Genomic DNA, 13,352 nt, shown 5'->3' with positions numbered 1-13,352 from the left:
GCTCACTTAACTGATAAAATTGTTTGCACTATCTTGTTAGCAAGTAACAGAATAGAAGATACTTCAGTCCCTCATCCCCTCATAAGGCAAACCTTCAGCACTGAAGGACACCTACTAAGAAACTGAGCATTGGTAACATCCCTTATGACTTTATCACTTTATCATTCTCTCAGGAAAAGATCTTTCCCCAGAAGAGGCTTATTGCATTCAAATGCATTGTTTCATGCATGGAAACCATTTTCTACCCTCTCAATAGCTTAGATACTGGCACTTTAACTCAAATGGGATCAGACCAGCAGCCCATCCTTTCTGGTTTGTGTAGGCCACATGCTTAAACAGCAAAGTGTATAGCTGTCAGTGATGTTTCTCTTCAACTGCCCTACCTCCTCAGGTCTAAAAAGCAGATGACTAATCATGGTGATCAGATGCAGTAAGAAAGTGCTAGAAGTACAGAAGAACAGACGTAACATATATTTGAGTTACACTGAAAAAAGAAATATAAACATCACTGAATGTGCAACAAGACATTTTAGCCTGTTTTATGTCATCATAAATATTTCTCACAGAGTACTAGCGTTTACAATAGAAGACCAGCTTAGCTATTAAGTAAAAGGAGTGGCCAGGAACATTTAGAGACTGAGGGCAGTCTGACATCAAATTACATGGATTTGAGCCTCCAGTTATCTTTTATCTGTATTCCAAGCATACTAAAGGCACAGCAATTTATAGCAGGCAGCCTAAATCCTCTAGTTGAACTTTTTTCCCTCAGAATAGCACAGAATATATTCCAAAATCCAAGCAAAATAATGCTGCTAGCAGATGCATTTGTTACTAACAAAGTAAGCATTTAAGAAAGGCATTCCAGCAACCAGCATTTTTATATGCCAAGAATTCTTTTTTTAATATATATAAAAGTTTTTTCTTTTTACACAGGAAACCAAGACACAAGGGATGCAAGAATCTGTGAAGATTTCAGGAAGCTGCAAAACATGTCCATGTAAAAACCATTCTCAGAAGCCAACATTCAAAATCAGATGAAGAGACTGATAACACCTTCTTTGAGGCATCTCACAACCTGACATTAACATTTGAGTGGCAGGGTTCTATAGAAAAAGATGTTACAAGGACGTCAAACCCTGAATCATCAGTCGCAGTGGAAGGGCTTAAATATAAAGAAAGGGGAGCAAGAATATCCTGTTTTCCAGGTACCAATCCAGATGTGCAACAACTTCTACCTTCACTGGAGTCTCATCCGTTTTTCCGGTGGTCCTTTAGCACCAGCACTCTGCTGAGCATTCTTTACAGTCTCTTTTTCCTCTTGCTTGACAGCTTCCGGGGCTGGTTCTGGTTCTTTCTTGATTTGATCCACTTAAGAAGTAACAGCAAAAGAAAGTTAAACCTCCAATTTTTATTCTTAAAACACGACTGAGAGTACTTTGAAAATACAGTTGATGTCAAAGGGCCAAAATTAATTTCAAAGGTTTAAGAATAACCAACGATTAAATTCATATCAATACTGGTAAAAATGCAGAACAAACTGAAGAGATACAGTTTAGAGTTTTCCTGTTTTGAGGTTGCTTATGGTCAACTCAAAGCCTTCACATGCTTTCTTGAGCTTATAGCACCATTCAAAAATCACCAAGATGCTGGATTGACTAAACTGTTCCCTCATTTTCCCTCATTCTGCTTTCAAAGACCATTTCCTGCATTTGGACCTTCAGGCAATACAGTTTTACAGACAGAAAGGGCAAGAGTAGAATACACATTTTTTTCAATGAAAATTTTTTAATCTAGGAATGCCAGAATTCCTAAGCAGCTAGCTCAGCAGCAGCAAGAAGCTTGTATGGCAACTGGAAGACATTGCTATATAGAGCCTATTTTTTAAGTCTTGAGAGAATATTAGAGTTTTACCTGGGATAGGCTTTTCTCCAAGTTTTTGCTATGGGGGAGGAAGAAAAAAATAAAACAACACATTAGCAGGACAAAGGTAATAGTTCTTAAGCCTGCCTACTATTCATTTAGGAATGTACACCAAGCAAATAAACGCTTATACATAGCAGTTGATGGTAGAATGAATCACTAAATACACTTTAAACAAAATCCAATTAACATTTTACAACATCCAGTGTCTGCTCTGACAACTGAAAAGCACTAAAATTACACAAAAATTACACAGCCAGTCTTTCCCCCATCTGAGGAGTAAACAGTCTCGTGAGTTGCTGTAAACATCATTTCTGTTCTTCCCAAGCAGAAGACGTGGTGGAACAAATGGCTACTAGAGATGATCAGAGGTAATTACAACTTCACAGAATGCTAAGAATTTCCACACTAATTAATAAGCCTCAAAAACAATAGAGTAGCTAAAACAAAACAGCAGTGGTGGCTTGATTTAGCTCACAAAGCAGGAAACTGGAAGCAGTAGCAAAACTCGATAGCTGACAAGAACAGACCCTCTATGATTAGGTAAGGAATCTGTATAAGAAAATTCACTCTCACAGTTTTGCCAAGGTCTTAAATGACTCCTGCAATCACAAAGGAGAATCCTACACTCCAGTCAGAGCATTCCATTTCAAATTTATTATCTAACCCACGCTGCCATTGCAGAAAGCACACAAAATTCCCATTCAGTTTCAGCTGTTCAAGTGCTTCTAACTGCCTTACATTCTAAGTTGCAGAAATACTATGGCTTGTAAGCATCCTACCTGAACAAATTTGGGTGGAAACTTTTGTCTTAAGTCTAAAAGCAAAGCATCTACCCGTTGCCTTTGGAAAATAGAACTTGGTTCTTCTTTCTTCTTGGCTTTTGGTTTAGCTTTCTCTGCAAGCCACAGAAATGTAGGAGAAAGCTGTATTAGAAGTTCTGTCCACTTTGTTGTATGACAAGCTAGTATTCATCCCTCCTCCAAAATTCATCTACATTTTCCCTTTGACACCAGTTATTTTCTTTGTGGAAGACACATTAAGGACAATTCTTACTTCCTAACAAACTGGTCTGCCTTCAGAAGATGCACTCTGGTCTCCAGTGGGTTGAAGATTTCCCCACTTTGTTGACACACAGCTCACAATTTTCATCTCCCACCCATGCCTCAATATTCATCCCCACCAGCACAGAAGAGCAAGATTCCTGACAGGGAGCACTAACTTACCCATCAGACAGACACTTAACCTCATCTCTACACAATCACTTTGCATTGTCTCAAGGTTTTCTATATTACCTTCCCCCACCAAAGTACACAGGAACAACTAGGATTCACACCTCGTTCTTCTTGGTCTTTGAAATGCCACCAGTAGCCCTTGGATGGGTGATAGCGACAGTAGGACATGGCTTCTTCAAAAGCAGACTGAATTCCATGCACTGCAGTGAGCTTTCAGAACAAGAACATAAGGCAGTGTTCAGAGTTTAAGGAAAAAATACAGTATAAAACTTTGAAAGAACAGATTTTAAAATTAGTATTCTGTATTTATTTTTGTTCTGGGAAGGGAATTTAGGACTTTTGGATCAAGACTGTAATCTCTTTAATAGGCTCTTACAACACATTTTCTGAAGTGCTTTTCTAAACTGACAAGAGGAAAAACTTACAAAAGCAGTTGTTTACAAGAACAGAAAAAAAAAATCAAAACAAACACAAGTGCCCATTTTAAACAGAAATACCACATCAACTTAAAAACATAAGCCTCACTTAAAGAGAAATATTACATTCCCTTAACAGTGACATTCCAAAGCAAGCTTCACTATGTACTTAATTACTATTTCACATGCATTTGTGATGTATTTTTTCTTTTGATTATTCAAACCTTATGCTGGTCTGCTAATTGTGTAGCTTCAGTTAATTCTGATCCTTCATCCTGAAACAGCATATCCTAATTTCTGGACCATACTGCACGCTTGCAAGATCTTTCATTTCCATGTGGGACGTGCACCATATTAACCGGTGGGGTTGTTTTATGTTACTGTGTACTACACAAGATCTTTCCTCAAAACAGCAAAGGAAGGATTTAAACAGCCTGAGGAACACCCAGAAGTAAAAGCAGGTACAAACCAGTATCCATCAAATGCACAGAACACTTACAACTCTGGAGTTAATGACAGAACCTAAGTCAGGTGCCTGATAAATCACTCCAGCAATAATATAGTAGTCGGCCAGTGGAATAACTGTGGAGAGGAAAAAAATAAAAAAAAAAAAAAAAAGAAGAGATAGGATCAATTTAAAAGCTGTGGCTGAAGACAGGGTATTTGTTGCTGAATTTCAGTTTTAACAGCAGAAATCACAATATCCATGACCAAATTTTCTATTCTTAACATTTTCCTTCAAGGTCCTTTATTTGTACCTTAGCCACAGACTGATAAGGGGGAAAAAGCCCTCTTCTACTGTAAGAATCTACTTAGCAGTATAACCAACCCACAGTTAAAAGGTGGGAATAGTGCAGAATAAGAAAGTGATATGACACACACAGAAGCATGAATGATCCCTCTCCCAACCTCATGATACTATGTTTTGAAGAATCATAAATCACATATTAACCTCTACAGACGATTAGCTTAAACTGAACTAAGCTCATCAGCCCCACGCAAAGATATAGTTAGCCTTATATTCAAATAATTAAAATGAAAGCTTTTGCGTAGCCTAACAGATAAATACGATATGGTGTGAATGCTATTATCCATTTCCCAAGGCAAAACATACCACAGGGCAGCAATTTCTCATTGCACTCTTCATATTTCACCACGAGGTGGCAATCCCTGCTATAAGCACACTAGAGGTCACTCTGCTAGACAAAGTATCTCCACTCCACCGGAAATCCTCATACCATTTTATTTAGATTTAAAAGAGAGACAGGAGTGGTTAAACACCAATAAGGAACAGACAAAAGCAACTAACTGATCAGCCTTCTCAACGGTGACCAGAATTGTGACCTTACCTTGTGTAGGAGACTGCCTTTGCTGCTTTCGGATAATGAAGAGAATGGGCTCTTGAGCATGAAGAAGGATGTACTCCACTCCAACCATCTGGCTGAAAAAGAAGCAACCAGAGTAAGTATCTTCCTCAAAGCAAAATCTGTAGAATATGAAGTGCTACCAAAGGGCCTGGCAGTAAAGGGATGAAGCTCTGATGCTCTAGAAGCAATTCTATATAATGTGCAGTAAATAAAGGCACAGAATTTTCTGAGGTAGCTACCAAAACCTAGCTGCAAATACAAAAAGAGTCAGTACAACTTAACACAATATCTAAGTAGAACATGTTAGCAAACAAATAAATAGCAAGAAAGATAATAATCGGTCATCACCAAGATGTCATTTAAACACAAAGGACCGGTGTATGATGTGAACATGTGTGTCTGATGTGAAAACCCCTCTACAACCACATCTGAGCACAAATGACTTTACCAATGAACTTTTAGCTCAGTTTGCACACTCTCTATCATACTGTGGAGTCTTTAAATAGTTCTCAAACATCTCACTTATGCTCAGTGTAGCAGATGGGGAACTTCAAAGAAAGTTAACTTGTGCATGCTGTAATCTTATTACACAACCATCTGTGATCAGTTTATTTACAACACTCACTACTTTTGTTATCCGTGCTAAAAAGCTAGCTCTTTGGAGGAAATTAAGTATGGCACATAGCCAGCAGGATATAGAAACACAAACTATTTCTGAATTTGAAGTATCCCCTAACATAAACCCTATTCACCATAGAAAAACATTTAACTCTATTAATGCTACTCAGGTTCTGTTGAGCTGGAAGGATGAGAGAAGACAGCTTTTCTAATTCAAACATCTAAAAGGCGATTTACTGGAATCTCAGAACACGCATAAACTGTTCATGCTTAACACCTCCTTCAAATGGCATATGAGGAAGTAGAAGACATCCAAATACAAAAAAAGCTGGGCTCCCTAGCAAGTGGTAGGACTAAAAAGCACAGAACGGAAGAGGTTCCTAGCACGCTTCCATTCAACCATCAAAGTCTCTGGATGGAGGGACAAAGGATGCTGTACAGGAAGCAGTTCTAAATGACAACTTACTTCAAATGTTCCAAGGTCATCCGCTGCATTTTGACAACTTCATTGTTACATGTTCGGTCATAGAATGGGTTACTTCGCTCTGAGAAATAGTCCAACACACTCCCATTGTTTAATATTGGAATCCAGGAGCTGTCAACCCAGGAAATTCCCAAGAGATTATCTGAGAAGAGAAATATACACTGAGTACCAAAGCACTACAGATACCTCCAGGAGTATATTACTACCAGTTATTGATTACAGCAGGGGAAGGAGGTGCAACACAGCCTCACACAAACCTAATCAAAAATGTGTTTCAGAGAGCTCAAATAATAACTGATATCCTTTAACCTTCTGCAGATCTGCTGTAGATACACAACAGAAACACAGTCTTTTCTTAATTATTGCACCTTTCCTTCCTTCACCACTAGTTGCTGGTGTACCTTTATGTCTCAAGAACACGAGGAGGGTCTGTGTGCACATATGTGCATGTTATGTTGGTGGGAGTCATTTAGCTCTGATACTGCATATAACAGTATAATGCTACATCTACTCAGTAGTATTATATGCAGTTTATTCTACGAACCACAGCATTAGCTGAGTAAAAAGACAATCCAAAGCATGGTTCCTTTACAAAGCTAGGTCTCTGGTAAGTAAGTTGAATTTGCTAAGCTGATTTAGAACCAGTTGGAGGGGGTAGGGTGAGCCTACCCCCTAATGTGACCAGGCTTACATTAAACATAAGCCTGGTCATATTTAGAACAATTTATTTCTGAGAAAAATAGTTTCAAAGTTGTAAAAAAGGATGCTGCAAAATAAGTAAACCACTGCAGAGATCTGTTAATTAAACAAAGAGTTTTCTTTTGCTAAAGTAAATGAGCAAACTACTGAGTGAAACAAAATAGTGGCATTGGTAACATTTCTAAGGTGTTCTGTTATTAAAATATATATCACTATGATATGATAGCAGCTGATATTGTTAGATTCAAAGATGCCATTTTTTTATGTGGGTGAAGTCTATAATAAACAAAAAAACCCAAAACAGCAGACAAAGATGCTATCTTTGGGCAGATGTTTCCCAGTAATCTTGAACAAGAGATTTATTCCTGACTAAAATTAATCTGCCAATTGCCTGCAGCAAATTACTTATTCCATAACTCCGTAGGTATTACAGAAATCTAATTACAGAGTAAAAACAATTGTATAAAAAAAAAGCAAGCTTTTTAAATGAAACATATTCTATAAAGGTCAAATCATCATATGCTAGTTAAGTTCCTATAGGTTTGGGGACATGTGAATTAAAATCCCTGGATTTTACTATCACACTGCAGCAAGATCATGTTCCTGGAGCAGACCAAAGAAACCAGCATCAGCAATTGGTTCCACAGTCAACAAATCTGCTAACATTGAAGATCCACGAATCACCTTGAAAAGCACCCTGAAATTCAACCATTTTCAATTGCTGCAGCAGTAAACAGAATTTCCAAGACACAAGAAAGCAAGGAAACAAAGACTTAGAATTAAAAACGTAACTGGTGAGAAGTGATCAATGACTAGAATTAAAAACATAACTGGTGAGAAGTGATTAATGACTGAAAGGACTGAAATTCTCTTCTTGCAGGAACACATTATATGTTCAAGCATTATACATGTACCCAGAACTCCCACTTAGCATTTCACTGTGAATATTTTACTTCTGTGACAATTCAGCATGCTCGAGGATGACTGGATGAGCTCCAAAATGCCAGCTCATACACTATTAGCAGCTTCTCCGAGGAACAGTTAATAAAGTAACACTAGCTGCCTAGCAAACCAGGGAAAATGCAGCACAAATAGTCACATATAAATAATTTTTGCCTTGTTAACCTCAGAATTGCCAGCCTCTTTCACAGAACAAGAATCTAGAGCCGTTCATGTTACTTCACATACACTACTGTCTCTCCTCACTATAAAAAAGGAAATCTCAGAATCACAGCACTGAGATTCACTATTAAGTACGCAGATTGTGTTAGTGCTGATTATCCTAAATACTTTTCAGGACCATAAGACAAGCTTTCCTTCCCAACAAACCCCACAATCTGAAGTGCTTGCATTCTTGCCACAGTAAATGTTCACACTTCATTTCAAATACAAACTTTTGTTGCCTGTGTGTTTAACAATAACTGCATTTCTCAAGAGGGATGTCAGACAGGCTTTATAGTTTTTATTTTATTATTGCTATAATGCTGCATATAAACTGTTAAGTGTATTATAAAACGGAATGTAAAGCTGGGCTCAAAGGCTCAATTATCCATAGCTACTTAGTGCCAGTATATATAATTGCCTTTATAACAAGTAAGATTGTTCTCTTACACTATTCTTGGAAAAAAGGGAAGGAAGAACAAAAACAACCCTGAACCTGACACTCCTGTTCTTCCCACCAAGAAGGGAGTACTTCTCTTTATTTTTGGGTATAAGAAAGAATGGATGGTGTTCCTGCATCAGAGATGCAAAAGTGCTTGTGACAATACTGTCAATGTCATAAACATCAAGACAATTTGGGAGATGATCCAGCAAACCATGGTGAAAAAAAAAAGAGGAGAGCAATTCACACAATGTGCTGTGCCTGGCCTTGCCAGCTAGACAGCCCAACATGAGGCTTTGACAGACTGAGAGGAACTGTAAAATAGTTTTATAGCTTAAGAATGTAAATATGCCCCAAAATCTATATATTGAACCATATTAGATAATAAAAAAAAACCCAAACAAACAAAAACCACAAAACTTTGAGGGAGCTTAAATTATCTGGATTAAGACAGAAGGCTCTCACAGCAGCTAATAACTTAGTACAGCACTCCTCCATCAACTGTCCTTGCTGTATCTCAAACAAGGCAGTCAGAAAAGTGAACAGGACTGTAAGATTTTGAAGAGAAAATCTCTATGACATTATCAAAACTAAATCCTCGCAAGATTCCCTACATACCTGTTCTTGGTCATTCCCTGAGACTCCACCACAGAGATTCTCAGTATGATCCCATTCAGACGCCCTTTCAGAGAACAATAATTTCCTTCGCCATGCTCTCTCAACTCCCTTTTTCACAGAGTTCAAACTCTTCACAGTAATTTAAGCTGTATTTTGTTACAGTGTAAACCTTCTTTAATACTTCATTCAAGTACCACCCCTTTTTCAAAATATCCTATTAATATCCCTGAATTCTTACCCAAACCTTTCTTGTTCTCAGTTACTTCAGCCTTCTTTCTGACTTTCCTAACACCTGCCCTGGCTTCTCCCATGCACCCGAAGCCCAGTTACAATCACCAGCCTAACTCACTGCTTTGGTCCTGTCCAGGTCCCCACACATGCCAGTGCTTCCCACTTCCCTTCACACTCCAGAACTAAACTCTCTTTTTTGGCGGTTCACTCATGTCACCTCCTCATTCCACCTGAAAAGGAAGCAGCGTAGGAGAAGGGATGCTTCTTTTCATACATATCCCCTTCCAGCCCGTGACAAAACTGCTTTTTGGACACGTTTTGATCCCAATCCCTTACCGGGATACAGATACATTCCCAACGCTACTAAACCCCTTGTGCAGAGCTTCCAAAGGCATACAACTCAGTAGCTCCGCCGCCCTACGGAGCACTAATACAGGCAGCACCTCTGTTATCCTCACACCTCTGGCCACATCTCACCGTCCCGTAAGTGGGAGGCTCGCTGGAGCAACGCCGATAGCGCAGCAAGCTCCAATCACCCCAGGGCAGCCAGGCCCGCCCGCTCTGCCCGCGGAAGCAGCACACCCCTTCGCTGCGGAGCGCAGCCCCGGCCGCCCGGCAGGGCGCACGGCTCGACACGGAGGTGCCGGAGCAGGGGATGCCCGCCTCGTACGCAGCGCCGCGACCCGGGAGCCCCGAGCGCCTGCAAACGACACGGCCCGGCGCAGCCCTACCTCGGATGTCCACAGCCGCCATGGCCCCGCCGCTCACTTCCGCCCGACGCCGGGCACGGGGAGCAGGTGAGAACAGCGAGCGGGGTAGAGCGGCGCAGACAACAGAGACGGGAGACTAGAGCGGCATCACACCCGGAGGGGCGGGGCGAGGGCGGGGCCTCCGGCAGCTGGGTGGGCCAGCCGGGGTGAAGGCGGGGATAGGAATGGGAATGGTCATGGGAATCGAATGGGATGGGATTGAGTGGAGTGGGGATACAGAAGGACGGGATGGGATGGAATTGGGTGGGGTGGGGATGGGATGGGATGGGTAGGGACGGGATGGAATGAGACGGGATGGGGATGAGGATGGGGTGGAATTGGGTGGGGTGGGGATGTAGTGGGACTGAACTGGACTGCACTGGATGGGACGGGTCGGGATGAGGATGGGATGGGATTGGGTGGGGTGGGGATGGAGTACGATGGGATGGGATGGGATGGGTCGGAATGGAATGGGATGGGACGGAATGAGGATGGGATGGGGTTTGGGGGAATGGGGAGGGGATGAGATGGGATGGGATTGGGTGGGATGATGATGGAGATGGGGATGGGATTGGAAATCATCCCTTGTCTCTGTCCACAGTTGCTGGGCAGGGAAACATAAGCATGCAGCGAAGAGTTGTGATGCTCCAGCCTTCCACTACAAGTGCAAGGTGACCTGCTCCTCACCCATGAGTGATGCATAACCAGAATGATGGCATTAGTGATGAAAACTAAATGCATTTTTAATGCTAATTCTGAGCGTTTGTTCAAAAACAGAGGTGCAGGTGTTCCACAACCATCTTCAACTGGCCATGGCTTTCTGGCAATTGCCAGTCACTTTCAAAATTAAAGGGACATGGGCTGCAGGTTTTCGCTGAGCATCACACCCATCCTGGTTGCATTGGCGGGGGTAGCCCTAATTTAGATTGCCATGTGGGAATAACACGGGACGTTTGAGATCACACCATCAGAACCATGGATCCTATCCTGAAGTTTGGTCCTTGGAATTTTGACTCTTTAGTGGTATCACCGGTCATTTATAGCATGAAGAACAACATTCAGTGCATGAAGAATATACATACACTGAAGATTAACGATCTTTTTATCTAGACTGACAACCACAATCTACCCATCTACTGTACAGAGTGCCCAATGCCCCCGTGTCCTGCTAGTATAGCTCTATGCATCCTCCTCACCTGAGCCTTTGCAGAGGGTCTGTGAAGGTTACAGAAAGTGACAAGATCAAGAAGTCAAGGCAGAAGAATGCTGCATTGGAGGACTGGACTCTATTCTTGCCAGTGATATAGTCATACATTATATTAACTAAGTATTTTTCAACCTAACATTTCACAGTTGTCCGGTAATTTCTGTTCCTCATTTGCTGGAGATTGACACAGCGATCCAATTTATAGATATGCCGAGCCCTTGGTGCAAAGTGGTTATTCTTTGTGTGTTTTATAACTCTGCACTCTGAGAAGTCAGGTTCTCTGAAATCTCTCTCAGGTTAACCACTCAAAATAAGATTTTTGCTATCTCTGTGCCTCAAGGCTGCATCGCTAAAAGGGGGGTGATAACAGGTTCCTTAGCTCTCAGTGGCTTATGAAAATACATATTATAATCTCTGCAAAATATGATTCTTGGGTGGTTAGTGTCATGAGGAAACTTAAAATCCCCTCTTCAAAAAAGGATTTGCCTGATGTGCAAAAAATAAGTAAAAAAGCTCGAACAGTAGAAGAAAACAAAGTAATGAGCAGACAAGCACTGTCCATCCTTAACACTGAAGACAGAAGAAAGCTATGAAAACATGGCACTTGATAGTATTTAATGACCCAACTATATTAAAAATCAAAGCTAACCCTAATTTTCCAATTTTCTCATTTCTGAGTGCTTGTCTTTGTTACGGAGATAATATTCTGTGTAATATACTTTGCCAACAGATAATACACATGCGCACACTGCAGATCTCCATTCATTAATTAACTGCTACTTGTTAGCAGTTTCTGCCCTTGCCAGACATACCACTTTAGCGTTATCCACAGCAGAGTGCTTCCAAATAATATTATTTGGAAATAATATTATAGTATTATTATATTAAGTTGCTGTTCTAAATCAAATCTTTAAATACCCCTGTCCTGAACAATCCCCCCAGAGAGCAGGAATGACATAGACAATGCAGCCACCCTTCTGGAGCATCTCTGATGCCCAATCTCACTCTATTTTTGTGCAAACCATTTCTCTTCAGTAGCAAAGGGGAACTCAACCTCCATTTTAATTATTCATGTTATCCACCTTTCCTGCTGACTCTGCACTTTTCCTCAGCAAGTATGTCTTTGGGTGAGTGAGGGACTGAAAAGCAAAGACTCTTAGATGGATAATAATAGTGTTAGATGACTTACAATAAATCTTCAATTACATGGTGAGACTAGCGAAGCACTGTTGGAAAGAACTGTTCATCTGGTAACATTTTCACTTCTATAGCATAAAAATCTAGGACTTTTTCGCTTGGCTTCCTTTAAAGGGAGAGTTCTAATGAGTTCTGTCCTTGTTAGCAGGAGGTGTGGATTACAAATGGAGAGCTAATGGAAGCTCTCAGGTAATACGAGGAATTTATGCACTCTGCTTTTAATGTCAAAGGCACATTAAGCAATGAATATTTAGGCATATTCATCACATTTGTGTGTTTTAAAAATAATTAAATACCTGGATAAAAACTGACACATTTTCATGCTCCAGTGTCACCCTCCCCCCGGTGAAATTAGATATTTCTGTGGTCAGAGCTAATGAGGAATCTCATTCTCCTATGCCCCCCTTTCTGTAGGCACTACACATACATATACCAAAAGACACTGCCCCTAATTTACAATGTTTGTTAGCTCCAGGATGCAAGATTGTAGCATGGAGCACCCCAACCTCGTTACAAGTACAGTAGGGATGCTACTGAGGACTCCCTTTATAGTCTCAAATAAACACAGATAAATTGAGAGGACTATGTCTATGAACGGAAGGAAAACTCTCTGTGAACACCTCTAGCAGTCTGCAGAGATGGAACAAATAAACTAGCTATATTCCACCAGGTGAAAACTATTGTGCATGTATCCTTCTCATTATACTCTGGGCAGTTTCCAAAACACATTAGAGGCTGCTGGACAAGGATATAATCACAGCACTTTGGATTCTACCAACCTGCATTTGAAATCTCAGATTAACAGTAAAAAGCTCCAAGTCCCATTTTGTGTTCTGGGCAAATCTAATTCTGCAGTGAAGCACAAGGGAAATTTACATTCCTACGCTAATGCAAAATTGCTGGCCTTGAATTACTTAGAAAATGAGTGATTCACTACTGGTTTTATAGTAAATAGGAAAATGGGGTTTTTTTGGTTTGGGGGGAAGACATAAAAAAAAAGAAAAAATC

General features: G+C 40.5%; 1 protein-coding gene across 1 annotated transcript; it reads right to left on the bottom strand.

The window, feature by feature from the left end:
• Positions 1-1,140: 1,140 nt before the first annotated feature.
• On the bottom strand, positions 1,141-9,944 carry MED6 (mediator complex subunit 6; the record flags this gene model as incomplete). The annotated part of the gene is made up of 8 exons (XM_080619090.1): positions 1,141-1,368; positions 1,912-1,939; positions 2,703-2,818; positions 3,257-3,365; positions 4,071-4,153; positions 4,921-5,012; positions 6,023-6,182; positions 9,923-9,944. The coding sequence occupies 8 exons, from the start codon at positions 9,942-9,944 to the stop codon at positions 1,238-1,240; spliced, it is 741 nt and encodes a 246-aa protein (XP_080475216.1). The 3' UTR covers positions 1,141-1,237.
• Positions 9,945-13,352: the final 3,408 nt, after the last annotated feature.

Source organism: Psittacula echo (assembly GCF_963264785.1).
Source record: "Psittacula echo genome assembly, chromosome: 5".
Lineage (NCBI taxonomy): Eukaryota > Metazoa > Chordata > Aves > Psittaciformes > Psittacidae > Psittacula > Psittacula echo.
This window is presented reverse-complemented; position numbering and strand designations above follow the sequence as displayed.